Source organism: Bos mutus, chromosome 6 (assembly GCF_027580195.1).
Source record: "Bos mutus isolate GX-2022 chromosome 6, NWIPB_WYAK_1.1, whole genome shotgun sequence".
Lineage (NCBI taxonomy): Eukaryota > Metazoa > Chordata > Mammalia > Artiodactyla > Bovidae > Bos > Bos mutus.
In genome coordinates, this window is record NC_091622.1 from 60,468,089 (window position 1) to 60,483,058 (window position 14,970).

General features: G+C 41.7%; 1 protein-coding gene across 11 annotated transcripts in view; it reads left to right on the top strand.

The window, feature by feature from the left end:
• The window catches only part of LIMCH1 (LIM and calponin homology domains 1), a 352,547-nt gene that overhangs the window by 259,030 nt on the left and 78,547 nt on the right, over nt 1–14,970 (top strand). For all 11 annotated transcript variants that reach the window (XM_070372327.1, XM_070372326.1, XM_070372324.1 and 8 more), the window contains exons 7-8: nt 8,293–8,488; nt 13,938–14,190. In XM_070372327.1, coding sequence (XP_070228428.1) covers nt 8,293–8,488; nt 13,938–14,190 — 449 coding nt within the window. The remainder of the gene's footprint in view (nt 1–8,292; nt 8,489–13,937; nt 14,191–14,970) is intronic.

Below are 14,970 nucleotides of genomic sequence, written 5' to 3' on the forward strand. Positions count from 1 at the left end.
GCTTTTAAGATCATTACAGGTCCGCATGATAAAATCTCACAGGCCAAAGATGTCATGTGTCTTACCAACGACAGTTTTGCCCCCTATACCCCACACCTACCTGAAATTTTATTCCCTTCTGAGAATGGGAGGGCTTATCTCTATCCAACTTGAATTCCCAAAGAGCAAATTCAGTCTGTCAGTATATGACTCTGGGTGCCAAAGAGCTCAGTGCCTGCTTTCTTGGGGAAATAATGCCTGAATGAAACAACACAGTATTACACAAAAATGAAGACTTGCTCTGCACTTTGATCCTAAAGGTCATTTTGCTTACCTGTCAGAGCCTTGGTATGGGTGAGGTAACGTTGGCCAAATTCTTGCCTTGGTCTCTGAAAAATTAGAAACATACTCTTCTAAGATGTATATCTTATGACCATTGCATTTGAATGACCTGAAAATTGGGAAAACATTGTAATAGTGAGAGCTTTGTGTATTTAATTATGAGAAAGACTGACCTAAGGTAGGGATTTGTCCAAGAAAAAGTAGTGTGTTTTGTGTGTGGCTGCCTATGTGTGCCTGTTAAATGCAGCAGTAAATAAGAACTCACCCAAAGTACTAGGATATGGCATCACCCGGGAGCAGCCCCACCCAGCATCCTCAGTGAGTAGGTAAGACTCATTGGAATCAGTAGCACCCATGGGTTTTGGATAAGACCTGTAGTGCAGCCAAGATAACTAAGGCCTTCCTCCTCTTTCCTCTAACATGAAAACTAAATGCACTCATGAGACCTCGGTGAGAGACAGTCTGTATTTTATAGTTTTGCTTTTAATACTGAAAGCAAGAATTTGCTGCAATTTTCTAACAATTTATTCTTCTTTCCTTAAAGCAAATAGTTCTGACAGTTCTTTGTGTTTGGCTAGAAACAGGCTGGCTCATGAATGTTTAAATGGACAAAGCTTTCATATTGGTCATAACACATATAAACAAAGTCCTTTAAGCTCAATTCCTTGAAAAATAAACACACCGCTCAAACACATTGTTTCTTAGTCTTAACTCTTATTTGTCCTTTAATCTTCATCTCACTCAAAAGAGTTACTTAGGCAAAGTACAAAGGTAAGCTTTAGTCTGGATTTGTGAAATCTAAATGTTTATTGTTTTTTGTTAAATTTGGACTTGGATAATGATAGATGGATTATCTGTTTTAAACTATTTAAAAGCTCTGCCTCATAGTTTCCCTGCTTGATTCTCTGGAAATATAATTTCTTCTCATTATTGACATTTCTTACTGCTAGTCTGGCTCCTTAAAAGTCTGAGCATCTATTGGTCTCTGCAGCTGCAGAGTCTCTCCTGACTTCCGTTTCTTTTGAGATAGTTATTAACAACTTCCTTGAAAGGACCTGCTATTGTGAACAGCTGTTACCTTTTTAATGAACATAGATGTCACAGGACACAAGGGAGTAGTTAGTATCACTGGACAAAGCGTAACAACTAAAAAAAACCAGCTGTGATGCTCCCATATCTCTATGTAAACTAGAGAGTAACTCACCTGAACTTCACTGGTCTATTTGATAACCGGAAATATTAGATTGGTTTCTCCAGTAGTCATGTATGGATGTGAGAGTTGGACCGTAAAGAAGGCTGACACAGAAGAACTGATGCTTTCAGGCTGTGGTGCTGGAGAAGACTCTTCAGAGTCCCATGGACAACAAGATCAAACCAGTCAGTCCTAAAGGAAATCAACTCTGAATATTCATTGGAAGGACTGATGCTGAAGCTGAAGCTCCAATCCTTTGGCCACCTGATGTGAAGAACTGACTCATTGGAAAAGATCCTGATGCTGGGAAAGTTGAGGGCAGGAGGAGAAGAGGGCTACAGAGGATGAGATGGTTAGATAGCATCACTGACTCAATGCCCATGAGTTTGAGAAAACTCTGGGAGATAGTGAAGGACAGCGAAGCCTGGTGTGCTGCAGTCCATGGGGTCACAAAGAGTTGAATACAATTTAGCGACTAAACAACAATAGTGTGTATTATCTCATTTTGTGTATTACTCATTTTATCAATTAGGATAGAGTTTGGCTGGTAAATGCAGAAAACTCTACCAATGGCTTAGATTAAATAGAGTCTTATATCAAACTCCTGTAAGTAAGATCTGGACATGAGCTGTCCAGGACTGGTGTGGAGGTTCTGTGACTGGCTGGGGCCTACTGTCCTTTTACTCCATGATCCTCAGCTCATAGCCTTTTGATCCAAGGTAGCCACGCAAGCTTTAGCCTGCACGTCCTCCTCTTAACCAAGAAAAATCAGGGATAAGAAGAAGAAAGCTCTGTGCCTTACTTTCAAGACACTTCTGGGAAGTCATGCACTATACTTCTGCTCACATCCTGTTGACTTAAACTTGGTCACATATCCGTTGCTAGCTGTAAGGAAAGACTTGAGGAAAGTAGATTTTATTTCATCTAAAAACTGCATGTGGACTTCGCTGGTGGCTCAGGGGTAAAGAATTTGCCTGCCAATGCAGAAGACATGGGCTCGATCCCTGATCTGGGAAAATCCCACGTGTTGCGAAGCCTGGGAGCTACAACTACTGAGCCTAGGTGTCACGGCTACTGAAGCCCGCATGCCCTAGAGCCATGCTCCACACAAGAGAAGCCACTGTGATGAGAAGCCTGTGCATTGCAACTGGAGAGTAGCCCCTGCTCACCACAACTAGAGAAAAGCTCACGCAGCAACAAAGATCCAGCACAGCCAATAAATAAAACATTACAATGTCCTGCCTCCCACTAAAAAATAAAAAGCAGATTATGGGTATTTTCACTGGAAGAGAACTGGGAAACAGATACTGAGAGACAACTGGAATCTCTTCTGCACATACTCAAGCTGAAGTAGATTTGAAATTTAAAGCTTTTCTTTCACAAAGGCTGCTGCTGCTGCTAAGTCACTTCAGTAGTGTCCGACTCTGTGCGACCCCATAGAGGGCAGCCCGCCAGGCTCCCCCGTCCCTGGGATTCTCCAGGCAAGAGCACTGGAGTGGGTTGCCATTTCCTCCTCCAATGCATGAAAGTGAAAAGTGAAAGTGAAGTCGCTCAGTCGTGTCCGACTCTTAGCGACCCCATGGACTGCAGCCTATCAGGCTCCTCCATCCATGGGATTTTCCAGGCAAGAGTACTGGAATGGGGTGCCATTGCCTTCTCCGTTCACAAACGCTATTTATTTCATATTCATTTAATTCGTATTCATGAACTTTACTTCATATTCATTTTTTTCTAGTAGGAGAAATGTGCAAAAAATGATTACGGTACAACTTGTTCTATAGTGCACTAATTACATGTGGACATAGGTGTTCATAGTAGGTTGTTATTGCCTTAGACAGTAAAGGTCTCTGAAGGCATGGTGATAATGGCCTTTCACTGGGCCTGGATATGTCAGAGGTCTTCCAAAGGAGGGGATGCCTAAGCTAAACCTACAAGAATAGTGAGATTAAAGGAAGAGCCGAGGGGATGAGGGTGGCCCTAGAGATCTCAGGGTCTGGAACTATGTTGACCTTCTAGGTTCTTTCTCTCTCTTTCTTTCCCTCATCTCTTCCTGTCTGTCTTTGAATTCATCCTTTCCTCCTATAGTTAGACATTCTGCCATAGCAGAGACTATGGCCAAAAACAGAATTCTCTGCTTCTAGCTCCTTGCCCAGAAAGGCAAGGAATTCTTCTCTCTGGCCCCGGCTGAAAATTCCTGGGGTGTACTCTGGCCCAGTGTGGGTGCTATTTCTGAGCTAGTCAGTGTGACCAGGAGCAAGGTATACCATGATTGGCCTAAACTACTCCTGTTTCAGACAGTGAGGGGTATTAGCAGAACATGGGGATGGAGGGGGGAGCTAGATAAGCCAACAAATATAAGACCTCGCCCTAGAAGACAGCCACCATCAACTTCTCTTCCCGTAATCTGCTTTATTTTTTCATGATACATACAGTCCAACTTTGTCTTCATTTATTGGTGTTTCTGTTTGCTTTTTTTCTTCCCTGCTAGAGTGTAGGGCCCAAGATGGACAGGGTGTTTCTCGAATTTGCATAACATTATGTCCCCAGAACTGAGACAGTGCTTGGCACATAGAAGATGCTTGGTCAGTATCTGTGGAATGAATAACTTCCCAACCAGAGTGTGGTGGGTGGAGACAGCTGAAAAAGTAGAACCTAAAACACTCCAGAATAGAATTTAACCGCCTTATAAATCAAAAGAAGCAGAAAATGGTGAGTAGTAAAACAGAGGTGTCTGGAGTTTCTCAGAAAGCGTAAGTCATTCACCAACCCTAGCTGGTTCTCATTATCTCTGACTAAGGAGGATAAGAAGAGGACAGATGAGTGAAATAATCCAAAAATATTGTGGAAGCTAGTAGTTCCCACCCCATTCATTAACACACTTTTACTGGAACAACCGACAGTTAGCACACTGGAGAGCCTTAAGTCTTATCTCCTCTCCTTGGAGTGCTCTCTGCAGAAGACAGGAGGCAGCTACTGGGCAGCTAGATGGGAAGCATAGACAACATAATAGACGTGAAGAAAGGAGCATTTAGACTGTGCAAGCCTTTGTGTTGTTCATATCTTCTAACCCCTCTCGCAAAGCTTGCCTTTGAGTGACTTGATGGAATCCAATAAAATTGTTCATCCTGCTAACATCCACATCTTTGTTTCCAATCTCTTGCTTCGCCCTGAGGTTTCTATGGCCAAGGATGGCCACAGGTGGCCTGGTTTACATTTGTCAAGCTGCCGTTCAGCTTCCAGCTCTCACTTGATCCAAGGTTTTACTCTTGGCTTTCTATGAAGTCATGAACAGAATGGCCTTTCTATTTTTCTTTCCCATAACTACCTGTGAGAAAGCAACTGAAGCTCCAAGAAGCATGTTGAATTTTGGGTTTTTTTTCCTTTCTTTTCTCCTGTGGTTTGTAGGGTAGGGTAGGGGAGACATTTGGGTATCTGGGAAAGGTTTCCTGATATTTGTTGTTGTTCAGTCACTAAGTCATGTCCAACTCTTTGTGATCCCAGGCACTACAGCATACCAGGCTTCTCTGTCCTCCACTATCTCCGAGTTTGCTCAAAATATATCCATTGAGTCAGTGATGCTATCTAACCATCTCATCCTCTGTAGCCCCCTTCTCCTCCTGCCCTCAGTCTTTCCCAGCATCAGAATCTTTTCCAATGAGTCGGCTCTACGCATCAGGTAGCCAATGTATTGGAGCTTCAGCTTCAGCATCAGTCCTTCCAATGAATATTCAGGGTGATTTCCTTTAGGATTGACTGGTTTGATCTCCTTGCAGTCCAAGGGACTCTCAAGAGTCTTCTCCAGCACCACAGTTTGAAAGCATCAGTTCTTCGGCGCTCAGCCTCCTGTATGGTCCAGCTCTCACATCCACACATGACTACTGGAAAAACCATAGCTGTGACTATATGGACCCTGGTCGGCAATGTGATGTCTCCTTTTTTAATACGCTGTCTAGGTTTGTCATAGCTTTCCTAGAGACCAAGTGTCTTTTAAATTTCATGGCTGCAGTCACTGCCCACAGTGATTTTGGAGCCCAAGAAAATAAAATCTGATACTATTTTCTTGAAAATCCAGTTTTGTAATGCTGTACCAAGCAGCTTGTAAAATTTGTGTCATTTCTAGATGTGGGCTTCCTAAGTGTTTGTCCTCCCTGATGGGAAATTGGGCCCAAGGCATCTAGTTATGGGATATAAATGGAGAAGGAGATAGAAGAATATCAGAGTTTATATAAGATTATGTCCTTAACTGCACTTATAAATTGTGTATGATTTATATATTGACATTTACATGCCAAATGAATGCATAGCTAACATTTTTTGAGCACTTAAGCATCAGGCATTTTTCTGAATGCTTTCCATGTAGTAATACATTTAACCCTCCCAGCAACCCTATGAGATAAATATTATTTGCTCCATTTTACTGATGAGAAAACTGAAATTGGCCAAGTTCAAATAACTAGCCCAAGGTCAGACAGCTGACAACGGGTGGAGCCAGGATTTAAACTGTTAGCTGAGCTTCCAAGACCATGCTTTTTACCTACTCTAAACTGTTTCTTGCAGCAGGTATAGGTTGGGAATCTAGGCATAAACAGCATTTAGTGAGGGGCACTATCCAGGTTAGCATCATCCAGTATAAGCATGGGTCTTCCCAGATGGCACTAGTGGTAAAGACCTGCCTGCCAATGCAGGAGACATAAGAGACACAGGTTCCATCCCGAGGTTGGGAAGATCCCCTGGAGAAGGGCACAGCAACTCACTCCAGTATTCTTGCTGGGAGAATCCCACGGACAGAGGAGTCTGGTGGTCTGTAGTCTATAGGGTTGCAGAGAGTCAGACACGACTGAAGGGATTTAGCATGCCAGCGTAAGCAGGCAGTAAGTATACAGCAGTTGGAAGAGGTGATGCTGATGATGACAGCTGTCACTTACTGAAGTTCATCAGATGTTGTCGTCAGCTTTTGCCATTTGGTAGTTGGAGACAGAGTCCTTTGTCAGAATCACAACTTGGCTGATTACTGCGTGACCTCAGTCAAGTTACTCGAACTCTCTGATTCTTTTCTATAAAATGGGGACAACCCCAACCACATCACTGGGGAGTAGGTTGTGTGGATTGAATAATAGAGCCTACAAAAAGCATCAAGCACAGAGTAAGTGTTCAATAACATTGGCCATTTGGCCTGTTCTCAGTGGATAAATAATCCAAGATAATTACTTGCATTTCCAAAGAAATTAAATGCAAAACCGTATCCAATTTAGATATATAATTTTCAGTTAGTCATGAGTTCTTCCTTTTCCTGCTAAAAGTCAGGCCTGGCTTTTGTACAAGTCCTGGTTAACTTTTGACCTACAAGTAAACTACCTTCATTTCCATAACTGGAATTTCTGCCTTCCTCCAGAGGGTCGTGTCAGCTGAACTCACCCAGGCCATATTCAGGTCCTCACTGTGGCGGCTGCAGTGCCCCTCTCCACACTTCCCCTTCCGCTCTTGCTCACTCTGAGTCCTGATGCAACATGTGTGTGTGCCTTGTGAATGACAGGCACTCTGTCCCCCCAGAGGGCCCTCCACTGGGGAGACTCAGAGGATCTAACTAAAGTCAGAGTCAGAGGTTATAACTGATAGAAGCCGCTGGACACAGTTCCTACAAAGACACTGGCTGTGGTGTGCATATAAGTCAGTGTAAACAGTGTTTAAAAATTGCTAACATCGAGTATATTTGTTTTTTTCCTTTCTGTGGGGAATGTGGAGGGCACCTGCCTGAGCATCCCAGGAAATCTGCAGTGGGACCTTCCAGTCTTTGTGGATGTCATTCACAGCCCTGATTTTAAGCAACAGTCTGGGAGAGATTAAACTGAGGTTTATCTTTGAGTGACCGGAGTTATTTCTGTTTTCGTCAGCTTGGACTCTTGTAATTAATGCTAAGACACTGGCGGGAACAAGGCTTTTATTATAATATGAGGGTGAGGATGGCTTTGACTGACCTTTCTTCTGCTGGAGTTTCAGTGTTTTAGTATGTGCTGCTTGTGCTGGAAAGAATTTATAATCACAGGCTGTCAAAGACAGCCATTGTTTTCACTGCTCTGAACATGTGGGTCAGCCACAAGTGCTTTCAGCTCCCCCAGCGCCAAGAGCTGGCCGAGAGCGAGAGCATGCCTGGATTCTTCTGAAGCATCAGGAAAAGCATTTTGCATATTTTTCACTGCTTTTTTTTTTTTTAACTTTTTGCCCCAGAAAAGACAGCTCCCTTTCAGAGCAGGAATTTCCCTTCAAGGTAGCAGAAGATGGAGCATACTGCTCCAGGATTTTATGAAACTGATTCTGCTGCAAAAACAAATGCTGTGTGCCTTAGCCAGACAGCATAAACAGAAGCAGTTGGGGCTGGGTCCCGGAACAGACATGCAGTTATGGATCCCGAAAGACGGGTCAAGGTTAAGGTTTTCATTTTTCTTTTCATCTTTTATTGTATTCTTGTGAATCCAAACTTGATCTTTTATTCTTATTTCTCGAAATTTTTTTTTTAACATTGTGGACTACGAGATGCCTGGGGATTTTTTTTTTAATATGTGTGATTTTCTGATTGAGAAAGTTGTAGCAGGGAAGGATTGAAGAATGAAATGTTGACTTGCAGATGATAATCAATGTGATAACTGCTTGCTGTAGCCTTTCCACAGTGATTCTATATGCGGGATTTTTTGGAGACTGCTGGGGACTGATTTTCCTGATATCCATAGGCTCTATGTCTGTTGCAGTAATGTCTGTAATCCTTTTGTTTTCTTCTTGAACAGGAGACTGATGACATTGAGAGCCCTAAACGTAGTATTCGAGACAGTGGCTACATCGACTGCTGGGACTCCGAGCGCAGCGACTCCCTCTCTCCCCCTCGACACGGCAGAGATGATTCCTTCGACAGCCTGGATTCCTTTGGCTCCCGTTCCCGGCAGACTCCTTCGCCAGATGTAGTCCTCAGGGGAAGCAGTGATGGTAGGTTGGAGCCTTAATAAACTGCACTTCTTAGAATCAAACACTAACAAAAGCTGCCTTGTTCCCAGCCGAGAGATTGGCACTGGGAAGGCGGACTCCATACTTACCTTGCGGTAACTCTAAACTGGTAGGGAAAAAAAAATCTCTTAATGTTGTTTTTTGGTGGTCCTTAGAATTTGGTTTGCCTTTGCCAGCAGTTGGTTTGAACATTGCCTCAGTGAGCATATCTTCTGTTGGAAAATGTGTTACATCATTCCTCCCTGGGTCTCAGTGAATCAAGACGCTGTACAGACCATTAGCTCATAAAGTGTGCTGGAGATTTATATGTTTCAGGTACGAGGAAGGGAAATGCTTGAGTGAGTACCACACTGTACAAGTGAAAATGGATCAACTTCCAGCAAACTGGAAACACACTGCACACACTTATGACAGCTCTGAAGCTTGGGACTGTGAAACTTTAATTGGCATGGTTTTGCCAATATTAGATGCTTATACCTGACCGTTGACTAGAGCGATGCAGGTGGTCCTTCATGTATTGAACACAACCCAGACTGCTTGTTTCTTCAGAGGCTGGGTTTCATTTAAATCTCCTGGATTTTATATCACCTGAAAGGAATGATCATTTTTCTTTACAAAAATGTATGGTCATGCAACCTGATGTAAATTTAATGCATATTTTTTCAGAAGCTGTTTACCTTACTGATCTTGTATAGCTTGGCTCTGCATGTATAAACTTGGAGAAAGACTCTCAGGGGAATTCTTTTATTTGTGTCTATTTCTTTTTACTAGAAAAAGAAATAATTAGCTTCTGATTGAAGCTAATATTTCTAGAGACTATAAGTCTTCTGTCTGAGATGAAAATTTTATTTTATAGCTAAAAGACCCCTTCCAGTTATAAAATTCTATGTCACCAAAGTACTTGGGTATTTAATATGCCCAGGTCCTGAGTTCATTACTCGACCTCTGGTATCTCATTTAATGCTTAGCACAGATTATGAGATACCCAGTATGTGAGTTAGTTCTCTCACAGGGCTATGAAACACTCCTTAGCCATATTTTACAGATGAATCTTAGGTTAAGAAACCATCCTAACATTGTAAGTGCCCCCAATCACTGTAAGTAGCGTGACAATGTTAGCCTCGAGAAGTGTGAGTCCAAAGCTTATACCCTAAAGCTTAATTTACTCACACATCTTTCTGTTTGCTTAATAGATTTTTCAGATTCTAGCATGACTGAACTAATGCTTTTGTTTAGTACTTAAACTTGCCAGCAAATAGATTAGCCTCAGGGCCATATCGTGTGTGACTCCTAAAGAATTCCATGGTGCATTGTGAACTGGTTGAAAAACATTTCCACAATTTTACATGACATCGTAAGTCCCACCCACAGTATTAGAAGTTACAATACCAACTGCATGATCTAATTGAACTTTAACATAACTGAAAGGGAGATTTACTTTTATGAAACATATCATAACTAAACTATTGCATTCATATTATTTTGATTGTTTTAAAGAATTATCATTGTCTCATCCTGGTTCCTAATAACTGGTAATGTGGATCCTTTATTTATTCTGTCACCAGCTTTGAGGGATTCAGAGCTTATAATGGGCCACATCTTGAAGGGATTTGAGATGGTAATTACTAATATTGTACTAATATGTGCTGAGGCATAATTTCATTTGCAACAATTAAGATTGATAAGCCAGAGTCTTTTCATAAGTTTTTCCCATGTAGAGAAAAACATGAAATTGAGCTTCACAAAACACCGTCCGTGAAAGAGCATCTTAACACACAGATTTCACCGATCAGCCTGATACCTTCAGGCTAATATTCTTGTAAACTAATCAAGACCTAATGAGGTTTTAAAGAAAAACAACACTTTTTATCTGCCTTTAAAACTGTGGTATAATTTTATCCAAATTGATGTTGTATTTCATTAGAGTTTATGGTATATTTTTTAAGTGATGTAATCAAGAAGATTGCTAGTGCTAATAAACACTTTCAAATTTAGAAGAACTTTTTTTTTTTTAATTCTTGAAAATTTACTTCCTAGGACTCATAATCAACTAAGGAAAGTCTTACCATGAAATTTTCCAGCTCCTTATTGGGTTGAGAGAGTTTTCATTTTATTATTACTGAGGCCCACAGACCCATTCAGTAGGGACAGTCAAGAGCCACACACGTAAGAGGTGCCGTGATTCTGTGGGTTGGACGCAAGAGCCACCTGGTAAGGAAGCTGTGGGTCACCAGGGTCAATTCAGCCACTCTGTCTTGCTTGACAGGTACCCAGTTCCTCCCTCGCTTTCACTGACATGCCTTCTGAGGCGAGCTCCACTGAAGAGGAAATACAAAATCTTCCACTCGGGTGCTTTTAAAATTAAGAACATGTTTTATAAACATAATGCATTTTGTTAAATGAATATTCTTATCTCTTATATAAAAGGTTAGTTAAGGGAGAGACATAAGGAATGAGAGAAATCAAAGTACTGGAGGAAGATGAAAAAGCAAAGGGTTGGTGGTGCATGTGGTAAAGTAAAAGGGAAAGGTAGTCGCTCAGTCACGTCTGACTCTCGGCAATCCCTGCCCGGCTCCTCTGTCCATGGAATTCTCTAGGCAAGAGTACTGGAGTGGGTTGCCATTTCCTTCTCCATGGGATCGATCATCCCTACCAAGGGATCGAACCCAGGTCTCCTGCATAGCAGGCAGATTCTTTACCAACTGAGCCACTAAGGAAGCCCATATATGGTAAACATAGATTTAAAAAATGAAAGACTCCTAGTTGTTGGAAGGGAGAGAAATGTAGTCCCAGGAGAAAGGAAGGATCAGACTTTGATAAAAGGATGTCATCATGGTCATGTGCACTGTTGGGCATAGATGGAGAAGCGACCCTAGTACATTTTCATCTTTTCGGGATTAAATCAAAATCTTTTGAAGTCTTGGCCTGAGATAAGAAGAGTTCTAACACTTGGGTGCTTTACATCTCAGGTAATCCTGACAACTGATGAGAGCTGTATTATCACCTTATTTCCAGTGAGGACCCTGAGGAACAGAGGGCTTAAATTCCCCAGTCACATGGCAGGGCGATGGTGGAGCTGAAATTAGACCCTGGTCTCCAAGTCCAGAAGGTTACACTGCTTTCAACTAAGTCACGTTGCCTCTGGGCATTTGTAAATTAACTCTTTTTGAAGTGTCTGTTGAAGACATTTATCAAAGAGTAATTGGAGAGAAGGGGAAGGTGATCTGTTTATGTGTTAAACAACCTATTTTGAGACTCTCAGTGTATTATAGGTAATATGTTTTTAGATATTGTACCAAAATAAGTTTCATAGATTATAGGGTTTTAGAACCGAGTGAATAGAGGCAGCTCTATTCCGTGCTAGGCCTTCATAGTTGACTGAAGAATCTTTTTATTTCCTTCATTTATTCAGCCAAGTCCAGGTTTTCCCCTCGTCAGGATGCTTTAAGCAGAGGGCATTGTGCCCAAAGTTAGAAAACTGCAATAGTGCAGATGATGATGATGATATCCTTTTATCAAATTCTGATCTTTCCTTTCCCCAAGGCTGTGTTTCTCTCCTTTCAGCAACCGGGGGTCTTTCTTGGGCTGGAATCTGGAGAACAGAAATTGGAGTCTTGAGCTGTTACTTACCAGCCTTGAAAAAGGGGCTCTTTGGGTCTCTTTGAGCCTCTGTTTTCACCTCTGTATCATGGGGAAAATATCAAATAGGGAAACAAGTCCAAGTGCTTGGCAAGGTAAGGTAGTGTTAGTGTTTGGTATAAAGCAATTCACCGAGGGCTCCAAGTATTTTATTATGACACTGAGACAGATATACGTGATAAAAGACTTGGGGTGAGAAGGGAACTAAGTTAGGTATCAAAAACCAACAAGTCATGAAATGGTCAAAACTCCAGAAGGGAGGCTAAAAGCCAGTGACATGAATAATTCATAAACGGAACATTTCATCTGCAACAATGAACAACTTGTTTATGGTCAATGCTTTTAACTTTTACCGTTGTTTAAAAGCCATTAAATCATTTAATCTCCAGGGCAAGTTATTTCATTCCTATTTTTACAGAAGAGGATGAGCAGGTGTATTAGAGACAAGCCTGGGAGCCCACAGCTCATCAGTGACAGATCCAAAGCTATTGTAGCATCAAGAGTAGTCAGTGTTTGTTAAGCACTTAGGAGCAGTCGTTTCACACGTATCTGATCCTCCCAACAGTGCTACAAAGTAGGTGATACTATTATCCTCACTATATTATAGACTGGAAAACTGAGGCTTGGAGTGGTGCAGTGACCAAGGCCAAAATAACATAGCTAGTGAGTGGCAGAGCTCAGTACGAAGTGGATCTGACTTAACCACCTGCGCTACCCACTTCGCTAGGCTGCCACATCTCTCGACCTTCAGTTGAAGGTTCTTTTCACAGATGTAAAGAGGTCAATTTCTGTTTGCTGTCAGTGGAGTTGGACCTTTTTATACGGCACTCATTAAGAGTTTTCAACCAGCATTCAGATGGTGGCTGCCTGTCACAGTAGGGCGTGTTTTAATGACGGTTTCAGTCTAATGGATGTTAGAAATCTGATGAGATGAGACTCAGGAAGCAAGGATACAGCATAATTTAGATACTGCCCAGTGAAAGACTGATGTTGGTAACGTTGAATTCCTTTGTGTTGTATAGAATGCTTTTTAAGCTAGACCAATACATTGACTTGTGTGATCGTTTGAGTATATCCACTGTGTGCACAAACCGTGTGATAAGTACTGTGAAGGGTACCAAGCCCTGTTCTCAAAATATAAAATAGAAAGTATAAAGTGCCAGAAGAAAAACAGATCATCGGGCCGTAGTGTTCACAGGAAAAAAACTGCCTCCAGCTCTGGGTACCAGAAAGGGCTCTGATATAGAGGAATATGCATTTCTTATAACTCAAGCCATTTCCTGGAAGGCAAACTCTTGGTATAATCCATACTGATCATTTTTCTGAATTCCTATAGTTCTTATATGTTTGTGCTCCTTGATTATAACTAATATTCTCCAGGTGTTTCATGAATTGGTTAAAGATACCTCAAAGACAAAGGATTATAAATCTTTTATAATTCTTATTTGTCAGAATATCTAGTGCAGAGTAAGATGTGCAACAACAGGTGCTGTGTAAAAACTCCATAAATTTATTTTTTCTTCTGAGACTTGCAGAATCTGAGCAGGCGTATAGTCCTATTGCAAATGTGTTGTTAATTGTAACTCTCAGACACAGCTAAGCTTACTTTTTTTTTTTTTTTAATTTTGACTTTTTTTCTTTCCTGATTAGAACTGAGAGCTTTTTCCAGAGTGGGCTAACTTCGACTGATACTCTAGATTTGTTTAACCACATCCCCCATACCGTATATTTGCCATTTGGAATTTTATTGCTAGCCCGGCACACTCTCTCAGCCCCTGTCCTCTCTCCCCAGGGAGGGGGAGCGACTCTGAATCCGACCTGCCCCATCGGAAGCTGCCTGATGTGAAGAAGGATGACATGTCTGCGAGGCGGACGTCCCACGGTGAGCCGAAATCAGCAGTGCCTTTTAACCAGTACCTCCCCAACAAGAGCAACCAGACAGCCTACGTCCCCGCACCTCTGAGAAAGAAGAAGGCGGAGCGAGAGGAATATCGGAAGAGCTGGAGTACCGCCACCTCCCCCCTGGGTGGGGAGAGGCCCTTCAGGTAAGACCTGGGCTGTGCTGCTCCTGTCCTGGCTTGTGATAATAGGAACTACGGGCCCCTGGATATGAATGAGCCCCAAGAGCCACTGTGGACCATTGATGTGAGATTACAGATGGAGGTGGGAAGAACAGACCTTCAGAGACAGATTGTCACAATAGGATAGAAGCTTCATGAAGGCACCTACAACTGTGCCTGGCACACAGTAGGTATTCAACCAACACTGGGCTAATGAGTAGATTTTTGAAACCAGCTCTGTCATGAGGACATTGAGAACAGATCTGTCGTCCATATCCTTCTCGGGAAACTGTCTGACTCCCAGTCCTGTTAGATCAGGTATAATAAGACCTTTTATCTACACCAAAGTTTATCTGGACATAAGCGCAAGCATTATATAAGGGATGCATGAACATGCTTGAGTCATAGGTAGAAACAAACAGTCATAATGAAATGGAAGAAGCATTGGACTTCTCATCTCTTTAAGGAAGCAAGCAGTCTTTCCCCTAATCTCTGATTATGTTTTTGTACTTCTTCATTCATTTATTCAGTACGAATATATTTATTGAGCATCTACCATGTGCTAGGTAGTAGATCTTTTAGGCTTTGGGGACCCAATAGAAGGTAAGATAGAGTCTTTGCCTTCAAGAACTTTACAGTCTAATAAAAGAAACTTTTTTTTTTTTTTTTATTTTTTTTCTTTTTTTTTTTTTAACTTTTATTTTATTTTTAAAGTTTACAATATTGTTTTAGTTTTGCCAAATATCGAACTTATAGTCTGGTCTA